Source organism: Lepisosteus oculatus, chromosome 17, assembly GCF_040954835.1.
Source record: "Lepisosteus oculatus isolate fLepOcu1 chromosome 17, fLepOcu1.hap2, whole genome shotgun sequence".
Lineage (NCBI taxonomy): Eukaryota > Metazoa > Chordata > Actinopteri > Semionotiformes > Lepisosteidae > Lepisosteus > Lepisosteus oculatus.
The window spans coordinates 21,467,335-21,492,004 of NC_090712.1; the positions used below are offsets into that span (position 1 = coordinate 21,467,335).

General features: G+C 36.9%; 1 protein-coding gene across 1 annotated transcript in view; it reads left to right on the forward strand.

The window, feature by feature from the left end:
• Positions 1-5,917: 5,917 nt before the first annotated feature.
• Positions 5,918-24,670, forward strand: part of col19a1 (collagen type XIX alpha 1 chain) — a 116,659-nt gene continuing 97,906 nt past the window's right edge. The window contains exons 1-9 of the mRNA XM_069179824.1: positions 5,918-6,216; positions 7,555-7,677; positions 10,581-10,655; positions 10,934-11,033; positions 17,945-18,068; positions 19,417-19,692; positions 19,881-19,961; positions 20,992-21,111; positions 22,066-22,128. Of these exons, the coding sequence (XP_069035925.1) occupies positions 7,590-7,677; positions 10,581-10,655; positions 10,934-11,033; positions 17,945-18,068; positions 19,417-19,692; positions 19,881-19,961; positions 20,992-21,111; positions 22,066-22,128 (927 nt within the window). The 5' untranslated portion in view covers positions 5,918-6,216; positions 7,555-7,589. The remainder of the gene's footprint in view (positions 6,217-7,554; positions 7,678-10,580; positions 10,656-10,933; positions 11,034-17,944; positions 18,069-19,416; positions 19,693-19,880; positions 19,962-20,991; positions 21,112-22,065; positions 22,129-24,670) is intronic.

Consider the following 24,670-nt stretch of genomic DNA (forward strand, 5'->3'; position numbering starts at 1 on the left):
GGATTGTCATACCCTGCTCCTACTTTACTCAATTAAACTAGCTGAACTAATTACTGGCTCAACTTGACACAGTTTTCCTTTTATTTACTTAAAACTGGGTATTTATAAAATAGAATTCCTTAACCATAAGAAGTTTTCAAGCCTGGAAAGAAAAAATATTTTTTTTCCTGAAACAGTTAGGCAGATCCAGTTACTGGAGATTTACAAGAGGCAAAAACCTACATCTGCAGATAAAGACAGCTCTATGAGATGTGTAGAGTACAAGGCGCTTAAAACGTTAGAGGCCTTTATAAAAACCTGTATAATGAAATATGTGTATTATCCTGGCATTTCTGTGCAATTACAAATGGAACAATGGCAAGAACATTCCTGGACAAAGACAGCTGACACATATATACAGTAGATGACTTATAGGTTGTTCCAGCTGTGTGTCGTTTTCCTTCACACAAGCAAACCATCATGAGCACAAACGGTTGCCACATTAAATTAATCTTTGTACCCTATGGTCATTGTCCATGAGAACTTGGTCCTTATGGTCCCATGTCTACTGTATGTGTTTTCCCATATGCTGGATGGGGCAGTTTTCACCTGACCAACTTTACAGGCACCTCATAGAGCTGCATGGAAGAATACAACACCCCTGTAAATCAAATGGCTGGTAATCCCAGAGATCACAGGATCTCAGAATCTCTACAGGACTGGATTGGTCTGCACTGCAACAGGAGACATTAAGAAAAAGCAGGATGTTTTTGTAAATGCTGTTGGAGGTTACAATCTAAACTAAATACTTCTACTAAATTACTAGGAATTATTAATGATACTGTAACAGTAGTTTAATGCTGATAATGTAACAAAGACCAGAAATACAGCTGTAGTTCAGGAACTCATTAATTCTGGTGTTGGTTAATATACCGTGAATACAAATCAGGAGCAGGTTTTGTGCACTGACATTAAACTGCCTCTTCTGGTATTACTTTGAAAAGCAAAACTCGAGAGCAACTAGAGTAAAGTTGAATCGTGTTGGCTTTATAGAAATAGGCTTCTGTTCTACCTTTTAAGTGGTCTTCTCCTACTTCTTACTGTCAGAAGTGAGTGAAAGTTCTGTGTTCTCGAAGGATTCCATCTCATTCTCAAAAGACCAATGAACTAACTTAGGTTGATCAAAAAGGACAAAAGAAATACATTAGAGCTAGGTCAATTATATTATTTCAGTAAGGGTTTGTCAGTTTAATGAATGATGAAAAACCAAGATACAACATCCTGCTTTCAACGTGGTGTATGCATGCATGTCAGATTCCTTTAAAGTCAGAAATTTTCCTAAGTGCTCATCTACTGTAATTCAAAATGAAACATCCATAGTTTAAGAATCAGAACTAGCATACTGAGAAACAGATTGTCATGGTAATGCTTCACAGATTTAACTGTATTATTGAGCACAAAAACAAAAGGCATTACCTTTCAATCCAAAACATATAGTAGGATTATAAATAGAATAATAGAATGGTTATAAAACACAGTTCACCCCAGAACAGAAAGCATGATAACTTGATATACAATACAGTAAATTAACCCTTGAATTACAAACTATAATGTAAGAAAAAAAAGGAAAACATTTTTATATATATTAATATAGAACAATTAGAGGAACTATAGTCTTATTTTTAAATAATTTATGGTGCTTTTAAACAGTGCATGTCCTACCTTCAGCAAAACCATCCCTCACATTACCTAATTGGAGGAAACGTTTTATCTGTGAGGAATAAATAGAGTAGAGGAATAAATGATCCTTAGTTCGATATGTTTATGGTATCTTACTTAATTTAATTAGAAAAGGCATCAACTCTCAACACTCCAAGGAAATAACACAAGGAAATATGCTTTCTATACAACATGTTAAACCATAAAATGTGTTTGATTCGATAGTAAAACAATTAAGTTAACTCACAAAATTGAATAATTCAAATGTAGTACTTGATATACAATGGAAAGGTGTGAATACAAAAAATCACAGTGCCAGAGTGGAACTCCAGCATTAGTTTGCTTAATGCGAACCAACAAAATGCGTTCTAAGGTAAATGGAAAATTACCTTTACTTATGAAGAAAAGTTAAAAAAAAATAGGAACTATAGATCAGCCTGGACTTAATAATATCTAATTTAGATAAACATAGATGCACCGAGGAAGGCTATAAAATTAAAGAGACTTTAAAGTAAACACTTAGCTAATGCTGTGTCTGTCAGCTGGAAAAAGGGGATAATATCCCAGCAGGCACCTGGAGCAGACAGTGTGCAGTAGGAGAGGACGTTTTGGTGTAAGGTGGTGTAAGTTTTGTGATTCAGACTATTGAGCAAATACCACAAAAACATTTCAGGACAGGGCTGGAATGAAACTACTGCCTTTGAGATGCTATTTTGGACACAGACTCAATAAAAAAATTGAAGACCAAGCCTCAACAAGTACTAGTGAAATGGAATCTGTGCAGTGAAGTCATTGAGGGATAAACGACATGATTAAAATGGATGATACTGTACTGTACATGACAGGGAAGGAAGTTTTAATTACCAACCATCTGAATACTGAAAGAGCAGTCTGTGCAGGAATGTAGGGAGATTTTCAATTTAAGATGAGTCATGTTAGCAGGACTGTTTTCCTTTGACAATGTTCATGTTTATACCAACTGCAGTGTCCCACTTGTTCTCCTTGCAGTAGTAGTACTGACAAGATATAAGAGTGCAAAGGGGATAGTTTGGTCCTCTTACATTAACTTAACTGTTGCAACATGTGCAAGCTATTGGGAGACATAAGTTGTGTTTTAGCCCAGTAGATTGACTTGTTTGTTGAGATGCTGGGAAATTTGGAAATGGCAGATCAAATCTTGGATGAGGACAAACATCTCATGTGATGCACATTTATTAGAATACCACACTAAATTTATGTTAAACTAATTACTACATCAATATTTCAAAATATGTCTAGGATGTAACTCCAAAGCAAAGAAGAATTTTGTGATCTAAATTGTGGTGTGTTGATCACAATGGCATCAGCAGCAGTAGGTTTGAAACTTCCAACTGCTCTAATTTTTCAGTACCTCTGTAATATCTGATGCTCACAGACGTAAGCAGCATATTGGGCTGAATAAGCAATTTAACTGGCAAAGGCAAGCAAAACACAGTCCAAATCCGAAGTTAAGAAACAAGCGAGGTTCAAAGCCAGGTGACACAGAACAACAGTACAAACAGTAATTTCAAAAGTGGCATCGAGACAAGCAGGCAAGGTTCATAGCAAAGTAAATAACACTTCAGAAGTGCAAGAGACAAGGTCAAGATTCCAAGGCAGTAACCTCAAGAACTCAAAAAGGCTACAAACATTTATACCAACAAGGCCTAGAGAAGTGCCAAGCCAGACGTTAAGTACCCTAATCCATGGGCGTGGTCGTAAATTGCATTCAGGTGGAACAGGCTTCCTGTGGATCATGTAATCACAGCATTTGGCACTGACTGACTAGCGTGGTAATATTAGCTAGCTACACAGCATTCCAAAAGGGTGAGCATGACAACTTCTCTTTATTTGTAGGAGTGTGGATTTGCTCAGCCATGTCGTTGAAGCCAGTACTACAGTATGGCTTCATTTAAGACAAAGCTGATTGAGATCCTTGGATTAATTAGCTACTAACTACTTAATGATCTAGATCAGCCCTCCTCTTGTTTGTAACCTCTCTTATGTTCTTAAGATTTTTTAATGACAGTTTTTAATGAGTGCATTAACATAACTTGCAAAAAGATTAATAGCAATGTAGCATTATTAAAACTGTAAATATATTATACAGTATATTATAAAAAATATGTTTTCTTCTTTCTTTGAGGTGAAACAACACTTTAATGGCTGCACTCATGCACAAGTACATCATGTAGTAGATACTGTACATAACAATGTCAATACAAAAACTGCTAATTACTATTAAAAATAGAATATTCAAAACATTTTATTCTATTAGAACTAGATAATTTTATATATTATTGACCACATTCATTTTTTAATAGTGATTGATCAAAAAGAGTTATCTGTCCCCTCTGAGATTTGTCTGTCAAGATTATCCACCTTTAAAGGAGCCATCCTTCAGCATACTGTTCTGCAGATTATTCATATTATGGACTTCTTGACTAATGCCACAACTTTTAATCTCATTTGAAGTTTTAGGACACCTCCATTAGAATACATACAGTATTATATTTTAGGTTATTGAACTCATAACTTATTCTTGTGAAGACTGAACCTTGAAATATAAATTAAAATATCTACTTTTCCAGCTATCTCTATAAACCCTTATAACCCTGATAATGGTGGCACAGTGACATGGACTCCTATGTTCAATTTGGGTTCAATTTCAGTGTGGATCTTACATGATCCTCCACCTGGGTTTTCTCTGGGTCTGACAGTTTTTTATCACCTCCCATAAGCATGCTGACACTTACAGGATTGACTGTTATCTTAACATTATGATACTTAATCTTAAAATAATAAAATACTATATCTTATCATTTATAAAGAAATTTAGTATCTTATCACAGTATAAATACATTTATTTCCCTGTATTTTGTGTCCAATGTATCTTCTTTTAAAGATATATAAGATCAATAGAAACAGACTTGAATTTGTCCATTTCCTCATTTTTAATTTGCTAGCTGGTCCCAAGCATGTGCCACCTGTCACTAGAGAGAATGTTAATGAAGCCACATTTCACAAGATGCTGAGATCAGTTTCAGTTTTGTGAAAAAGGTTCTAAGCCACTGAGCATGTTTTGTTGTAATGAGTCTAATTTGCAGCTGTGTTAAATCCTAAACTCCAGTAGGATTCAAACAACTTTCAAGAGTACCAATTCTAATTTAGCCACACATGGGAAACCGTGTCAGAGGTATAAGAATTTCCACATTCACCCCAGACAGGTTTTCAAGTGAATAAATATTTACTGTACAATTCTTCTATGCACAGAATTCAGAAAGTGACAGCTATGAACATGGTTCTTCTTTACCTGCATTCTCTTACTTTAGGAATGCAACAAAATGCCATATAACTACTTTCATGTTTCACAAAATAATGATTTGTTACAAAGTAACAAAATAGTTAATGATGGTAAAAGAAAATTATGATTTATGACACAAAATTGTCCCGTGGAGAAAGAGACAATCAAAAAGCAGTCTTAAATTTGCAAGTCATGAAAGAGAACTCCAATGTAGCACTTTCTTGTTAACCTCAGAAAACAACATTTTACAGATATTATTATGACCGATATTATATCATGATTAACAACAACACCAATAATAATGATAATAATAATAAAGCAGTTCTAAATGTAGAGTAAATGAGACCTCTACTCACAAAATTAAAGCACGTTGATCAAAGGCATTCTGTTAATTGGTATACAGCTGCTACTTTTCATGTTACATCTCACAGCGCATAAGCGACCGTCTTTGTGCAGGTGAGTCTTATGCTCTTCGTTTGGACTGTGACTTATGTGAAAATCGCCTAACATCTTCAGACAGAAAGCTGTGGTCTTCCCCCTAATTAACTTCATTTTAACACTATCCAAACGCTGTATGTCAATAAATAATTTAAGCAAAAGTCGGTTATGATTATGTAATTGTTTAAATGTTAATTCCAAATTATTTGGCATTTTAAAAATATTACATGCACGAAAATGTAGTACGATACGATGCGAATATTTTGTACTAACTGTCCTAATTGGGAAAAATGCTATCATTGCCTTTTTTTCCTTCAAATAACATGAGGAGCCTCTAATTAAACTGGCGGAAAGAAAGGGACTCCACGCTCGATTGTTGTGTTGCTTTGTTTAGTTAGCACGGTCATGGAAGCTGTTCCTGCCATCAAGAGACCAAAGCCCAAAGCTCAGGATGCGCCCTCTCTTCCTCACTTTTAAACTGCAAGTCCTTTTCTCTTGTTGTTTTCTGTTCTTGGTCATGGGCAGAGGACGCATACACCTTTAATTTTCTCAATGCCCGTGCTGGTGGCTGTCCTGTCTAGTGTATTTTAGTGAAGAGTGAGTGGGAGGGTCAGCCAGTGTGACTAATAAGGACAGGGATCCAGCGGGAGATCCCATTCTCACTTTTTTATTTGCTGTCTACTTCGGAATCGCAGCTGTGAAACGTGTGGCCGCTTCCTGTAGTATTTTATTCTTGAGAGAAAACTTCCACAGAAAAGGTGAGCTTTAATTCACATTATTTTCTTTCTCCTTGAGAATAGCAATCTACATTTGTATCAATTAATAAATATTAATTAATATTTTCAAGGCATATGACATTTTTTTTGGTGAATTATTGGTTTTAGATAATTAAAATATTATACTCCACTATACCTTGGCTCACTGTTAAGTCGGTGCCCTATAGTAGAGCTACCTGAAAACTTGGCTTAATAGCATTCCTTTAGGAAGAAGCACGATCCTGCAGTGTCATTTTAGCTTTTGCATTTATTATCGGCTTGGTGCTCTTTATACACAGAATGAGTAGCTAGTAATTGTGCATTGTCTGGATTTGTGGGAAGACACTTTTGAAAACGGTATTTTCTAGTCGCTATTTGACATACTGTATACTAAAATACATTTTAAAAAGAGGAGATTAGGAATGAAATCTGTACGTAAACGTTCATTACACTAGCTAAACTAATTTTAAAGTAACTTTAATATATACGAAATATATTTTTTTGGTTAAAACAATTATTCTGTTAAAGGCAATGTTATTTATGTTTTATAGAGATGCCTTTTTTCTCCTCTTTCAATACAAGTCTTACGTTGTTAAAAAGGAAACCCATCCTTGGATGGGATTGGGTGATGGACACGTTTTAAATGTTTTTGGCAGTTTTCCATTGAAAAGCCATCCCGGGAAGCATGGTCCACGTGACCTTCTAATCACTATTTATTAATGGGATCGGGTTTACACTGAGGATCCGAGACAGATTAAATCAAAGCGGCGTCGTATTTCAGGTTCAAGTTCAGCAAGTAGGTCAACGACCTTCCTCAATAACAGGAACGGAGGAAGATTAAGAACAGTTTTAGTTGAACATTAAAACACTTACTGTGTGGTAATAGACAATGTAGGATTTATTTATTTGGACATGGACTTGACTAAGTTCTGTAAAGAGCTGTTTACCTTTTTAATATTCGGCTATGTAAAAATTAAATGTCCATGCTTTTTGTAACGGTGATGATTCAGACTCACAAGTGAAATGTAAAACGGAACCTCTTATTTTACAACTTTCCAGTGCGTACTTCAAATGCCACAACTGTCACTCATCGGTAAACTGCAAGACCTGTTTTGTGTCATGTGTCTAGCGTTTCACAGAGTAGCATTGTCCATAAAGAATTATTCATCTTTGAATAAGATATTAAGCTAATCAGGTTCTGAGAGGCTATTGTGTAATGAAACGCCGGAAAACCACCAGGCCTGAAAGATCTCGTTGTTTATAATTAAATATTATCAGTCTTCAATATCAAGATGTAAAATTTGTCAGTGGATAAACGTTTGCTTTTTTACTTTATTGCAGGTTTTCAAGAAGCTCTTTCACATGTCAGCAGAGAAATGAGTCTGTTTTTAAAATGCATTTTTCTGTTTTGGATTGGAAATACCATTCCTTTTTCCTCTGGGATGGCCGTCAGTGAAAGAACAGGTATGTACAGTATATGCAGTCAAGGAGTCATTCCAGGTGAAGTCTAAATGTCCTTAGAAGCAAAAAGTAAAAGTCCTCTTATAGATAAACAACTTTCCTAATAGAAAACATACTCTGATGAAACATTTTTTTTTATTTTTCTGCAGTCCTTATTCATAAACTGTTTGTTAGTAAAGCTTACTAACTGATCTTTGCTGATCTTAACTGATCTTTGCTTACTAACTTTACTTTGCTGATCCATTGAGGAAATGATTGGCTACTTGATCTAGAGTAATATGATGGCCCGCGATCAGAGATACAACGCCTATTTGGTATCTGGAGTACGTCAGCAATGTGCTCTTGCTCAAGTTACCACGTTTCATGCAGTCATGCCACGTGAGGGGTCACAGCTCCCTGTGGCACCTCTGAGTTTTTAAACACATGCTTCAATATTTTCAGCACATCTGATTAACTGTTCTTGCTTGAAATCCCTGAACATCAATTAATTTATTATGGTGACGGATGGGAAACATTCCCTGGAGGTGTGCGACTGTGTGTTCTCCTTCAGATTCTCGTGTTGCCAAACAGAAGGTGGAAAGTCACTGTTGTCTTCTCACGAACACAAGTGGGAGCAGGAGTGTTCAAAGTGTGACCAAGAGGAGGTTAAGGGATGTCTTGACAGGAATAACAGAATGACAGCCAGCTCCCTTTTTCTGCTTTTTCTATTACCCCACATGGTTCATTTTTGTTTAATTTTGTTTCTGGAGGATCTGGGATGGTGGGAACCTGAAAAATGCTGGACTCCTTTGCTTCCTCCTCAAACAAGAAGAAACTGAAAGTTTTGCTCTCCTGAACCAGCTGAAATGACCACACTGCTGCAGCAGTCTGTGGATCAGCAAACACAGCTTGTGAAAATGGAGACGGCGGCAGTGGCCACCCAGATTGAGGCAGTGGCTGAGAATGAAAATGCTGAGATGACATCTCTTCAGCAACTGGTTTCCAGATTGGGCTACTGTATGTCTCCGGTGAGCAATGGGCACAAAAGAAGATATATGTATACGACGCAAGTCTGGAGCACAAGGTTATTGAGCTGGAAAATGGATCAAGGAAAAACCACAACAACCAGACTGTGGGTTTATTGGAGGAATCTGAACCTGATCTTATTTGATTGTTGAACACAACAATGCCAAGTGTTTCCCTAATCGAGCATTATGAGCCTATTTGGAAAGAGCTCAAATAATGTTCTTCTGGTGGCCGAGACAAGCCCTGTTTGTTCATTTTTAAGTTTCTCTGGTTCACTGCTCTTTTTGAAAGAAATTGGACAGTTATCTCTGTTCACTCAGAAGGATTTATGCTGCATATCTAACTGATCTCCAATCCAGCGACAGTCCAGCAGATACAAATTTGCAGCAGTGAGGATATTACTGAGGGAGGTGGAAGTTCAGTCTGTTCTGCTGTACCCTGTAGTTCTTAAGATCCTCCATCATCCTGAACAGTGTCTGATCACATTGGTGCAGGCAGGGGAAGGGCTCTTTGGAGATCAAGAGATAGATCCACCAGCTCAGACAGTGTGAAATTAAGGGGACCTTTTCTCTGTTCCCTCTCCCTGAAAAAGACTGTACCTGTGAATGACTTCTGATTGGATGTCTGCTTGAAGATTTTGGGTTGCATTAGTAATTGAGAACAGGAATCATTTCTGTGTCTGATCTGGAGGTGGATAGTAGGTATGAGGGCTTAACCCTTCAGTCACATAAATTACTATTTATGTGCAGGTAAATTACTAGGACTAGGATGTGTTTTTGCTTTGAAAAATTGAATTTTTCTGTATGAATAAAAGATTGCATTTTGTGTCAGTATGAGGTAACCTGAGGTTATTTGTGAAATGGTTGGTGCTATCCTTAATTAGAATCAGAATTAATGTCTACCTACAGTAGGTTCTGATCTGGGGCTTTATTATGAAGACACTTTGCTCCATTCCACTGTTATGCATTCATTGCTATACATTGCCAATAATGGCTGTAGGAAATCTTTCACTTTATTACTGATAAGTGACTAAGTTCTTTGTCTGATTTTCATATAATATTTCAGTGATATTCTGTTGCCTCTTTGATTTCAAACTTAATGTTATGTTGTTCATGGCTGGAGACGTTTATCCTAAATTTCTTGAAGACACTCATGGAGTGCAATAGTTGTTTTGCATTAGGCCTCTTCCTTTTTCTTTTCTTGTCTTGTTCTGTGCGCCTATTCTGAGAGCACAGGGCACAAGGCGTGACAGGACCCTGACCGGATGCCAGCCTATCACAGTGCACACACGTGCACATGGGCACACAAGACAGTTTTACAAATACCCATCAACCTAGCCAGAATAGGAGTGGTTACAGATTGTGTGATATAGGCCATAGTGGAATGAAATTGATATTGAGGTTTTCATTTATTAACTGAGGTTTTTCCCATAGTCCTATGGATAATTTTTAATATGAATTTTGAAAGTAAATATCCTCAATATTTATGTCCAGAAGTCTAACAGTGGACACATGGAGAAGCTATCAAACACAAAAACACAAGCCGATGTGACTCTTGGGCCCCACGGGCACTACACCTCTAATAACCTGCATTTAAATAGTACCCTTCAGTTCACATCATTTAAAAACACTTAACATATACAGTAGGAGGGGACCAACTTCACTTACTGATGAAATGCAGCCCCTCCTGGGTGACGCACAGCAGCTCTACACAGCTACCTGCTTGAATATTTTTAAGTTGTTCTAATGAGCATTACATTTCTACATTTTGTAACTGATTACAAAATGTTAAGTTATGAATATATAATTCTCCTTTCCTTAAAATGTATATTGTACAGTTGATTCCTGTTAAAATTGATCTTTTTCTCAGTTCTTCACCCTGATAACATACTTTTTTCCTAGATACTACATGTCCTACAATCAGTGTAGAAGAAAAACGGTTTTCACACAACCAGAAGCCTCCCTATGAAGTCACAGGTAAGCTCAATAATAACAGATACATTTCATAACATTAATGGAAAATTTAACACATGCATTTGTTCCTTGGACAGGAATGTTTCCTGGGATCTTTTCATACTAACAAAGTGATCTTTAGATCTTAGTGAAACTAATGTTCATTTTTTGCCATGAGTAGAATTAATCACTACACAAAGAAAAGACACACCGTTATAATGAAAATTCCTAGAGACTGTTGTAGCTTAAAGAGAAAGAAATTGTATTATTACATTATAGTAAAACTCTCTTCGTTTTTTCAGGGTTCGATCTAACAGAAAAGTTTCTTCTCCGTAAGGGGACTGTGACAGAGGAGAGCTCATCTTTTCGACTGGGAGGCACACCCCTTATTAAACAAACGCAGTGAGTTAATTGAGTGCATGGATAGAAATATCACTAGCCATGGTTTTGCCAAATTAATTTATATTGCAAGTTGGGTTGATCAGATACAACCTTTATACTCGATACTGAATTGCATTCAGTCATGGGATTATAACACTTTGGGAAAGGGTTGCTGTTTTATTTATTTTTTACGGAATCAAAGCTTATAGTTCTGTTCTACTTATGTACCTGGAATAACTGTACTGTATTTATTGGATTACAGGCAATTTGATTAAAAAATACAAAGTAAAACTTTGTTTGACTGTTGCTTAAGTTAAATGAATTTGTAAATAATTTGTTTTCAAAGTTAAAAAAATAAGACTAAGCAGTTGGAAATGTGCCAAGAACGTATCACTTTTCCATGCTGCAAACCAATATTTTCTCAGGGTATTAGTTTTCCTACGGTTCATTGATATCCGGAAGAAAATGACTGAACTTAACTTGGGATCCAAGTGGATTGGCATGCAGTGACCTAGACGTGTAAGCAGTTAGAACTAATTCCATTTTCATTTCCTATTTAATATGGAGAAACTCTCAGGTGACTTATAAGATAAATTTTATAATTTTGCAATAATATATGAAGAAGAGATGGGCATATTATTCCTGATATAAAAAAACTACAGGTTAATCTGAAAGGAAGAGTGTTCAAAATTCAATGCCAACCCTTTTCTGTGATTGGCCAGATTTTCTGTTTTATTGTACTGTAAATATTGTAATAAATGCAGTGTATGTGCTTATTTGCTTACTGTGAAATGTGCCCTTAAAATTAGAGAAAATGTATAAAAAATGTCGATGTTTTCAGATACATTGTTCAGATATGAAGCTACATGTTAAATTTCAATGGAAATAGGCAAAAATTCAGTATTCATATAATCATTACATATTTGGATCTCATACGTTTTTGTCTTTGTGTATTAAACAATAGAAATAACTGATTTAGGTTTATTGTTGCTGTTGTTGTTTGAACCTAGAAATGATGGGGAGGTGCTGTAACTGCTTTAAGTAGTGTTGGTGGATCTGTAGATGGACCAGTGCTTCTAAACCAATATCCCAATAATATAGTGACCAAAGACAGACAGTTCTCTAAGAGGTGTCATTGTTTGGATGAGATATTACACTAAGGTCCAGACTGCTTGGTTGTTAAAGATCCCATAATGCTGTTAATAAGGACAGGAGTGGTAATGTGGTGTTCTGTGAAAAGTGAAATTCAGCCAGACTACATTTCTACCCTAATTTATGAATAATTTTTCACTTTCCCACTGGGCATTATCTGTGATAACAGAAAAAACACTGTAAATGCATTTATTAACTATTAGTAGTGAGAAACAAAAATGCAAACTACAGCTTAGAAACTACTACAGTATGCTCCCAAATATGTTTGCAATACCACACTGCTGACAATATCAAAAACACAACTAGCAATTAAGGACAGATTAATTCTTAAGATTTAAATTTCTGAGTTTGGCATATTGCCACATTGATTTATGTCACTGCTTTGACCTTTGTTGCACCCAGGTGAAAGTGTGTTCATGGACAATGGGTGTGATATATTACAGTAGAGGTACTTGTACTGATGCACCTCTTGAATTCAAACAAGGCTTTTTTTCCTGGTGTTTTGTAACTTGGAAATGTTTTTGACATTGGTATTATGGAGGTGTTTTGAAGCAAATAACTATCCTACAATGACAAAACCAATTAAAAAATAAAATGAAAATGTCAAAATGTTAGTTATTTAACAAGAAAGTGAAATATGGTACTGTACCACTACCAGCTGTATAAATATTGTATTTAGATCCATATATTGTCATTTACAATATTATTCAGAAACTATTTTTTTATATTGACCTACCAAAATTCCTTTAGGTACATGACTTCATATTAACGTCCCTATTAAGCTGATTTAAAAGAATACTACCACTTTTATTTACAACAATGACAGCCACTATTCATAGAAAAGGTTAAAATATTAAAGCTTTTTTTTGAGTATATAAACTTTGCAAAAAATAAGCACAGTAAGTGACTGAGTTTGATGCAGAAAATCTTTATGAAGAAGGTTGAATACTGTTGTGTACTTTTTTTCCTTTTTGCTGCAACTACCAGCTACAGTATGTACATAATGTATATACTGTATTCATAAATTAATATTGTGTGTGACACTCCGAGACATTATACTTGTTACTTTTATTGTCAGCTACCAAAATTTTCCTTTATTTACACAATTCCATATTAAGTGGATTTAAAGATGCACAGTAGGGAAACAAATTCAATGATCAATCATCTCACAACACACAAGTGCAACACCTATCAATTGTCTTTGGCCAGCGAACCACACAGTGACGTACTGTGCACCATACTGAAGTACCTCTCACGCAGCAATGAATGTTAACCCATGTTGAGTGGCTGCATCTCTAGCCGTGTATAATCTACTTAATTGTAGTTTGGTATGTTTTATTTTTATTCTATACTCCATTTCTGCATTAATTTGTTGAATCATTGTAGGTGTGGTTCATTAATGGCTGATGCCTGTCAGTTGGTAGGCCCACTGGAATCTTGTGATGGTGGGATGGCTGAGTGCCTGAAGCTCTCATTGCAACATTCCTGAGTGCTACATTCATAGAGTGCATTCACACTCTTTCTCTGAGCTGTGTCTTTCCTACAGTGTATTTAAAATACTGTACACGTGTGCCTTTTATTCATGCACACAACTATTGTATTACATGCACAATAACAAACACACTTTTTTATAACTTATTGTTTCATGTAATGAAAGAAGTATTGCAAAAGGAGGAGCATGAGTTTACATTTTAGACAGACAAATCACAATGTTTCTGAATTTTATAGCCAGGCAGGATAATTTGTACTGTTTAACTAACCCCTGAACTCCCAGGAACCATGAACATTTTTGTTGGGTCACACCAAAGTAAATGTACTCAAATGTTTTATTATTAGAAGTCATAAGTAGATAATTCCTGAATAAATACAATACATTTTAAGATGCTAGCTAAAATTATTTTTAATTTCCTGCGAGTCAGTTAGTGAAAGTTACCTCTGGATCATGGCTAAGTATAGTATATATAGAGATGTCAGGCTGTTCAAATGGGTCATTTGATTTATTTTAGGTTTGAGAGGATAAGATCTATAGATGTTCCAAAAAGTAAAGCAAGCGACAACTGTGAATGTGTCTTAAAGTATCTGTTGTACTGGAGGGGTTTAAAAAGACCCACATTTCCTTTTTTCCCACATGACCCTTGAGGGAGTGTTGAAGGTTAGATATTAAAAGTAAAAAATATGTGGCATTGCTAAATGTATCAGTGCATGATCTGTATAAATACTGTGTGCGGTGCGATGTGCAACATATGGGTGCTTCCGCCATCAGATGATAAGGTTGAACACGTAAAAATGATATCCTTCGTCTCTTCACATGGACTGGTATATTTAGAAAGTTATGTGACTGTTAACATGAAAGGCTGTCAGGAAGATCTGCAACGCATTACTAGATCATGTAATTTGTGCTGTATTTTCCTTAAACTACAAGTCCCAATTGTGTATCATCTTCGGTGGCTGAAAGGAGCTCACACTGCGAGCCCAGTCAGACAGAGTGCTCCCTGCAGGGTGACCTGCCAGGAGATTGGAGTGTGGAGTGAGCTAAACCACATCTCCTATCTCAGTATTATTTGTGAGTCTTGACAGGTGATGGTGCCTGTCAGCTGGAAAAGGAACCGTGCCACCAACTCCAAACATCTCTCACTTTACTCTCAGGAAATGCAGCTAATATCATCTTTCTCAGCCTGGATAATGTTCAGCTAGCCAGGCCCCATTGATACTTGTACTTGGATATGGGTGTCTCCACTGTCTTGAAAGTTGCTTTTTAACAGATGAAGGATTAGTTCAGTTCCTGAGATTTTAAAATAGGTCTTCAATATATTTTCCACCCTGTGTTTCATTTTGTCATTTCGTCATTCCTTCTTTGGGATCAGCACTATTTTAACAAAGAGGTATCCATGAATTTCGTTGCTTGAAGTTAATCATATTTGCTTAGCAGACACCCCTATCTAGGCCAACAAGGTCATGGCAGGAAGGGTTACATCACTCATGTCAAGCAAGTCCAGGTTTTATTTAGACATTCGTGTAGTGCATTGGTCAGTCTTAATTTCAGTGTGCAGTTGTTACTTGCAAGAAGCTCTTGTATAGCGTTTTTTTGGCAGCATGCACAACATCTGCCTTTAGCCATTCATGATATTCAGGTTATCTTGGCCCCTTCTACAAGAAACTCTAAATATTGTTAAAAATATAACCTATTTCATGTGCTGGTGAAAGTGTATTTTAAAAGCTTCTTCTGTGAATTGTCAATGCACTTCAATGTATCTAATCAAAGTCTGTTCAGCTATGCAATAAAAGTGGGACAAAAGGAACAAATATATATTTCTTTATAGTAACAGGTTATGTATGTAGTACTCCACTCTGATTCTTGTTGTATTCTTGGAGAAAATGCATGCTTGCCTGCATTGAAATCCAAGATCATGCCATTTATGAAGCACACATTGCCTGTACTTAATGAGCTTAAAGGCTTATGTAGAAAATCAGAGTAATTAGAGACATTAATATTAAAGGAGATAGATTAATGCATTTAATGAGACACTTGCTAAGGGTATAGCTGGAGATTGGAGGCAGTATTGTAATGAGAGTGCATGCCCGAAGAACATCTAGAATAGCAATTGATTAATTATTGCAATTATTTTTTAAATTGCTTGGATAAAAGGTAGTAATTTATAGTATTACAGCTATTTGAGGGTGGACAACATCTACCTTGTGCCAATATTTTCAGTTCTTGGGAGCTTCAAAGCAAGAAAGGAATTGAGGTGTTTGAGTTATAGTGGGTCAGAGGCACATTGATCTAGGGAACCAACATTTACCTTGGTTAATCAAGTTCTGGGTAAAACATTAAGTCATCAACAGTCCAAGAACACAGGATGAAAGAAAGGGAGAGAAGGGAAGGAAAAAGGAGGTGAAGAACAGACCAGGAGAGAGAAAAGGGAAGCATGGGAGTAAAGAGTTCCGTGTTCTGGATCTTCTGTAAAGACCAGTTTCTAGTAAAGTATTTGAACCTTGTTAAGAGAGCCATTCTGTTGGTTTTTTAGTAAAGTCTAATTTCCTATGTAGAGAACCCATAGGTTAAAAACTGTTTCTCCTGGTTAGTGTATGTATTTTAGACAGATTTGACAGTAGGTCTTAATCTGTTTAGTTTAGAATGCAGGTTTATCTCTCTTGTTGACCTGTATAGGTGTTCTAGAGCTTTTTGGAATACCTGAAATGTGCCCTTAAAATTAGAGAAAATGTATCATAATGTCTCATGGTGGCAGTCTGGGTTTTTCCGGATGCCTTATTTGTAAATAGAATAACTTCTTTGTTGTATTTTATGTGTTGTGCAGTTTAGAGTGTGTGTAATAATGTATCATTATTTAATATTTGTTTAACCCAGTGTGTCTGATTTATTACTCTTTTTGCCAGACCTGTGCCAAAGAATAATGAACACAAGGGGGTAAAGATAGGGCTACTGAGGCTTGAAAAAAAATGATTATTTTTCTTATTGATTATCCTGCTCAGTCTATTTCTGGTATTCCCTACCTCCTAATTGTAACAATATGTATTCATCTTTTATTCTGAGGTGGATCTTAGATCGTTGCACTCATTTACCTTTGCTGAAATTAGGATTTGCTTTTCAGTTTTTATGTCTTGGGTTTTAAAGCACTTACAGAAGAGGAGAAAAACAGTTAACATTAAAGGTACTAATTATGGGAACCATAATGGTTAGCTTGCATATTTGTAAACCACTTAATTTCTCTAGATGCTAAAATAGAGGGAATCAGCTCATTAACATGGTCAAATATATTGAAACTGAAGGTGTTTGAAATTGTGCACTAAAGTTTAATGTTGCATGCTGTATGAAATATGATGGTAATACAGGAACTGAAAGAGTAATGCTTAAGAATTTTTACTCTAAATGGTGCAAGTTAGTCAGCTAAAATGTGACACATGCAATGTCTTCATACTTCAGAGGCACAGACTGTTGCTTAACTGAAGGTTCTGACCTCTTTAACCTTTTGACCCCTAGCAGTCAGTGCAGACTCTCTCTGTGGACTCATCAGGCAGCAGCTGGAGACATGTCAATGAGCTGGCCAGCTCGGAGACCTCCAACTGTTTAAATCCAACAGTTTGCATAGTGAATTGGCCAGATTATTCTTTTTAACGGACTACATGCTGCTAGTCCACCCATCCATTCTCTAAACACTTTATCCAATACACGGTATTAGAAATATTTTCATCAGATTTAGCAAACAAATGAAAACGGTAAGGTAAAATCACATTTTATTCTTTATAATAGAGCATTGAAATAAATATGTCCTAACCAGTTGCAAAGGACTAGAGAGTTTTAGGATATACAGTAAATAAAAACCTCTTTCATCCCCTGTGCAAGCCTGGCCAAAGTAGGAACTGATTTATGCCACAGTCCTGTTCAGAAGATTAGATTTTCCCATCTGTCTGCCCAAGCACCTTGCTCTGGGTCAGCCTCTGTTTATGTAGTATATGTATGAAGTTTGAATAATTTAATAAATTTTAAAAAGTGGATCAATACTAATTTCTTTTCAAGTTGCATAACAAATAAATTCCAAACAAGGTGAGACAGGCTGGATAAATCGAACTGACATTTACTAAGAAATTACATTGCACACGCATCTATTCTTTCTTCTCTTCAACATTAGGAAAAAGAATTGAAAGCACTTGGAGAAATATAGGAATCATCCTGACTATAAATCATGCATGCCATCTTAACAGATACTTTTTTTGTCCTGATTTTTAAATTTAGTAAACCAGATTTTTGTTCCCTTTTTCAGACTGGTGTTTCCGAATGGTCTCCCTGATGAATATGCTCTCATAGCCACATTCCGACTGCGGAAAACAACGAAGAAGGACCGATGGTACCTCTGGCAGATTTCCGACCAGGGCGGAAGCACTCAGGTAGGGTGAGAGCTTCTTACGAAAATTAGAATCTGTTAACCCTTGTACAAGCACAGGGAGCATGGGGGTCACATTCACACATTTCCCTTACCTGGCACTGATATTATACAACTTTGTAGTGTTGTAATGACCAAAATGAGAACATTTGGTAACTCCGCGGAGCATTCAAATCCCTTTGGTAGAGCTGATGACCTTTTGCTGTAGTGGGTTTAATACTTGTTAAGGTTAATAGGAAATTTAGAAGTACCTGAGATGGAGGTTTGCTTCTGATGTCTTACTGTACCTTAACCTCTGCTTAAGTACTGTCAGCCCTCCCATGGTCTGCCAAGCAACATGGGTAAGACAGATGCAGCTCTCCGGGCTGAATGACTTCAAATTTAACAAATCCCCAGGAGTGAATAATGGTACAGTATGCCCCACCTGGGGAATCAGTCAGTCACAGTCAGCTAGTGCCATACTACAGAGCTCTGCCTCTCCGAATGGAGGCCTTTACTGCTTGAACCAAAACATTTCTGTATTTCCTCATTGTTGGAGTGGAGGAGCTATAACAGCAATGTATGAACTAATAATCTAAAATCCCCAATAAAAAAAAAAGTTTAATTATCAATTCTGACAAACACAACATCAGCTTTCCCCACAAAATTTTTAAAACCCAGCCAGTACATTAGTGATTTCTAACTTAATATATTTTGTAATAGAAATGCTTATAATAAAATAAATATTCCACAGTCCAACCATTCTTATTTCCTTTCATGGTATCTATGAGATAATTGAGAAAAACAGCCCTGTTTCCTTGGGGATATTTCACAATTAATGATGTGTAAAGGAATCTGATGGAGCAGAAACAGACAGTTACAAGAAATGAGCGTGAGCTGCCCAGCGGACCTTCACTCCATAGTTCTTCTCAGTGATATAAAATGTTTACTACAGCATTTTCCCCAACAGCAGGTAAATAATTATCCCAAGATGCTCCCTATTATGAAAGCGTTAAGGCAGAATGCAGGGTGGATTTGCTCTCTATTTTGCTAGGTATGGATTAATGGTGATCAAACAATTTTTCAACCAAATCCAAAACCCTTTATTGACCTAGTCTGAGTTGAATAAAAGAAAGCCGCGTGTTCTTATATTTCCCCCATGTTTCTACTTCTTTCCATGTCAGATTTAAGTTGGATAAGAGTGAATGTTGTACAAAACTCAATAAAAGGCTCAGTCTATCTATGCCGTTTTTCTGGAAAATAGAATTAATGGAGTTTGTACTTGCATGCTCCCGGAGCTGCCCGTTTCATTTCCATCCTGCTGTTTGACATGGATTGCAGTTCTCGGCGTGATTACAGTCTTTGTCCTACAGGTGTCTTTTGTTGTTGACGGGGGTAGGAAAGTAGTGGAATTTACAGCCCGAGGGCTCCTCAAGAACACTCTCCACTACACCTTCAAGAGCCGGGATCTTCACCCTCTTTTTGACCGGCAGTGGCACAAGCTGAGCCTGTCTGTGCAGTCCAGCATGATCTCCCTCTACATGGACTGCACTCTCATTGAAAGGAGGCTGACCGATGAAAGGGATGCGGTTAACGCTGGAGGCAGAACCCTTATCACCACTCGCCTTGAAGATGGCAGGCCGGTTGATGTGAGTATCGGGAGAGTAACGTCATTAATGGAGTATCACAGAGGTCTCTATTAGGACCACCTCGTTCAAGAAAGGGCATGATGAGATCCGCAGATCAATTACCTACTAGTAACCATGCTAAGAGGCCTGCATCATTCTATGAAATCATCCTCAAGTTATTTTTTTTAATAGCAGACTTTTTCTTACAGATTGAACTTCAGCAAATTATCATCTACTGCAATCCAAAAATGGCAGAACTGGAAAACTGCTGTGAAATACCAGGTTCTACGGTAAAACAGTTTAATTTTTTCCATTTGCTACAGTACATACTGTATAAAACCAGCATATTCAAAGAGACACGCATACCTGTAGCAATAAAAGAAGGTATAGAATATGGTGGTTGTGGCAGTACGTATTGATTAGTGTTATTAAATGAGGTTATCTCTTCCTGCTGCAAAAAGATAAGTGCCTTATTGTCTTCCACAAAACAACTTATTTTTGTTTGTTTGTTCACATATGGCCTACACAAGGTAAATAAGTGACACAAAAGCAGTTTCATTTAGAAGAGTCAATTGTTTTATACTGCGTATTGTACTCCATACCATTAGCCTCAGTGAAATACTGTACTGTATTGGTTACCAAATCACGGAATGCCCTTGTCTGTGTCACGTGTGGCATAATATATCAAATATCTGGTTAAAAATGAAATGTATTTTATTGCTTTAACTAAGAAGTCCTACAGGATCCATATGCTTTAATCTATTACTTCAGTAGGTACTTGATAACCTTTTAAACTCAGGGGTTTTGCAAGACCAAACTCCCTAGAGTAAACTTTGGAGTTTTACCGATGTGCTGTTTGCATTTCCTAAATTGGCAGTTAACCACTGCTTGTTGCATTTCTTGCTTCCCCCTGATCCAGCCATAGACTGGATGAGGTACTATGGAAGTCAGCAGACACTGCTTTAGTGTCTACAGCGTTTACGCACTGCTTAGCGTACATGGACCTGGCTCTCTACATTGTGTTGATGATGCTGTTGCATTAAACAGCATAACTCCCAGACAAGTCTGAACAGTCTCCTCTTTCCCCTTGAGCGAGAGAAGAGCTTCACACAGCCGCACTCCCCGCTGTCGCTTCCCCGGCTTGGCTCCAGGCAGAAGCCCATTCCTCCTGCCTCTGCGCTGGGAAACGGGAGAAAGGGGACATACTGTAGCAGTTTGGGTGCAATTGAATTGTTATGGGAATCAATGGAAAAACACAGGCTGAAGATTGTTTTTGTTTTGCTTATTTTAGTTAAGTATTCAAATTAAAATGTTCTTCAGTGTGCATCCAAGGAGGCAGTCTTGGGTACAGCCCCTTCCCTTATCACCAGCTACATCCCAAGAATGCTTTCACAGCTGGCGGAGCAATCGAATGACAGATGTCAATGTTCAGCAGACAAGGTACATGGAGCCCAGAGGGCCGCACATCAGCATGCGTGTCGCCTCCATCACTTGTTTAATTAGAACTTAATCAAAGAAAGCACTTTTTGTTCTAATTGTAACATGAGCTTCATGTTCAGATGACTTATCTTGAATCCCTAAACTAATGATGCTTGCAAAATAATTAACTAATTAAAATGCTATATTTTTAATGCTGATGACTTTTCTTAGATGCTATTCAGAGCAAAATAAAATAATTATTATTAGCCAAAAATAAAGTGAAACAAATGCTGCAAATTTTTATATATATATAAAGTCCAACCATTATATTTTTATATATTTTATATATAAAATGTGCATAATATAAAAGTAAGCTAGAGGGAAATGTTATTGATGATGATGATTATTATTATTAATAATAAGGAGGCATGCTGGATGCTGGAGCAGTTGTTGGCATTGCTGCCTCACAGTGCTAGAGCCCTGGGTTCAATAAGACCTGGGTTCTGTCTCTGCTGTGCGTGTCTGTGTGCGCCCCGCGATGGACTGGCGTCCTGTTGGGGGTTCCTTTCTATCCAGGAAAGGCTCTGAACTCCCCCACTGTGACCCTGAGTTGGATGATGGGTTTATATCAAGTTGTCAATACCTTGTTTGAAAGGTTAATATAAATAGGTCCAACCATCCATTTTCAGTAACCCTTGGATTCGATGCAGTGTCACAGTCGGCTGGAGTCTAACCTGGCTAACAATGGGCTCCAGGCACAATACACTCTTGACTTGATGGCAGTCTATTGTAGAGCACATAAACACACGTACTGTATGTACGGAAGACAATTTAGAGATATATCGGTTAACCTAGACAACATCACTGGACAACACACAAATTCCAGGATCTATGATGTGCTTTTGATTATAGTTATTCTGTGATTGTAGCTTTTTTATCTGTGAATATGTTCTTATATATTGCTTTTTCTTCTAGGGGGAGCCTGGACTTCCAGGGGTGTCAGGTCTTCCAGGGCAGAAAGGAGATAAAGGAGACAAGGTACAAATCTCATTTTCTCTTTGGACAGGGGTGTGCTCACATCAGTTCTTCATGATTCAACAATATGAAGACATCTGGTGTCTCCTAGCAAATTAAATGATGCATTATAAAGACTGGTATGTGTCATATGCCATACTGCTGTGTAAATGTAGTATTCAGGGTTTCATTCCATTATGACAGAGGGTAAAGAAATGTGTCAGTGGAACAGGGATTTGTTCCTGTTGAAAATGACAGCACAGGGGGATCAGTTACAGAGCAGTTTTTCTTCTAAAAAGAGTTGGGCGTCTGGAGACAGAATGACTGGTATTCATTAGGGTGAACAGGTGTTGATATGCACATTCCAACCAGATGGTCCTTTAGGTCAACTGCCTAATTACTGCTGTGTGGTCCTGGAATAAAAGAAAACAAAAACTACTTAGTAAAAAAATTGTTTTCTTTTTCTCAGACACTAAGGAATTCTTATGAGCTTTTCGAAATGGTCACCTATTGAATGTGGCACAAATGATACTAAACAGATAAAACAAGAAGAATCACATTTTTAATGAAAAGGAGCATCTTTTACAAAGAACCAACGATCAAAAAAAAATATGACTTCTGTGAAACCATTTTAATGTATTTTACTCCATATAGCTTTTTAGTGCTGATATCCAATTGCAAAGTGGTTTTATAAAATAAATAGAAAAAATGTTTTTGCAAACATTTTAAAATCATAATCTGTTTGTTAATCTACATAAGAGTTAACTTTTAAAAATAAAATAAAATAAAATTTTTCATGGATTTCTTAAGGTGTTAAGTGCGGATAAGTAGAGATGTTTTTGTAATTATCAAGCCAAGTAAATTATCTCAACTGTCAATACCTAATTAAATAAATCTCTGCCACGTTTCTATAAGGACAAGCATGAACTCAGCACAGTGTTTTAATTAAATACACTTGGAAATTGTCTCCTATTTGTAATTAAGTTGCAGTTAAAGGGAAATACAGTACGTGTTTCAATGATTTGTGTGAGCGTGGGCATTTTTACCAATATACCCCAGAGGTGACTGAAGCATTTAATCTACATTCTAATCAATTTAGGTTCAATTCTACCAATTTATGACTTTAAACATTTTCATACTGTCAGAATTGGAGCAATGCTGCAATGTGCGATATACTTAATATTTCCTTGTGGACTTCATTGATTAAATGTTCTGTGTTATAATCAGATGAAGCTGCATGAGTTTCAAAGCCCAGCATGCCATCAAATGTGGCAAATATTGATTGCAGTCCAGATAAAATTAGATTTCATACTTCCATACTTTCTGAAAGTGGATGAAAACAATATTTGTGTCTATACGATGTTGGAACTTAAATCTTCATTTGTCATTTACTCTTACATTTCCTTGCAATTCAATTAGGACTAGCACTTACATGTATTGGGGACCTTTACTGGCAGATATTCTTGTCGAAGTATTTAAAAATGAGTTATCTAAAACAAGGCTATCATCTTACCGAATAATGTCACGGAGAAGGCATCACTCTGGCAGGTGTCTGTCAGTAATTATGATTGTTTTTTAAAAATATCAGTAATGGATCTCTGCACAGCTTCTAACTGGAACTTTTATCTACAAACATGGTACAGTAATGTATCACAGAGGCATACAATATAAAACAGCTTTTATTGATATAATTTTCCATCAGAATGCTTTTTAAAAAGCCCTGTATCTAGCTTTTTATTTGGTCTTTGTTAAAATATAACTCCGTGTCCCAGTCAGAGGCGTAGCCCCTGATTGATCCTAGGGCTACCCAATCAGTCCAAATTAAGATCTTTTTCCCCTTGTTTGTGTTACATGATTTGCTTTTTAATTTTACGTTTTTGATTTTTTCATCGTATGTGATTAGCTATTGGCTCGCTGTTTCTTTTGTGACCAATAAGAAAATGATTTAAATGCAGTGGGGCGGTGCATGCGTAGCCGTAGCCTAATTGGCTGTCGTTGTCTTCAGACGCTCTTAGAGCTATCTAACACTAGGTTTTTGGTTTATTAGCCGACATGGCAAAACAAATGCACATATCTACGTTTTTCAAAAAGCCGCGTGTAGATAACAAGATCAGTCCCGAAACCAACAGGACATGAGATGCTACAGGCGTCTTGGGTTTTGAGGAGGACAGCCTGGCTTCCCGAGCGCAAGCGGCAGCGCGTTTGCTTGTAGCAGCTCGATCCATGCTCCACCTGCAGGAGCACGAAGAATTCTAGAAGTGATCCTGTAAACAAATTACAAGTTTTGGAATGCATGAATAACAATAAGTTAATGTTGCGAGTGTGCATTTTACAGATAACTATTCATTTCTCCTCTAAATGCCCTGCAGTATTTTTAAGTGAACGATGTTTACAGAGCTAAAATACTATACATCCCAAATATGTATTTGACGCTTTTATTAGCAGACCATTCTTGTAATTAAAGGTACGACGAATTGGTTAGCACTGTAATGCTTGGGCCTTGGACCCCTAGAGGGTTTTTTTCTCCTTACTAAGGAGTGTTTGCTTCCTCTCCGCCGTTGTCTTC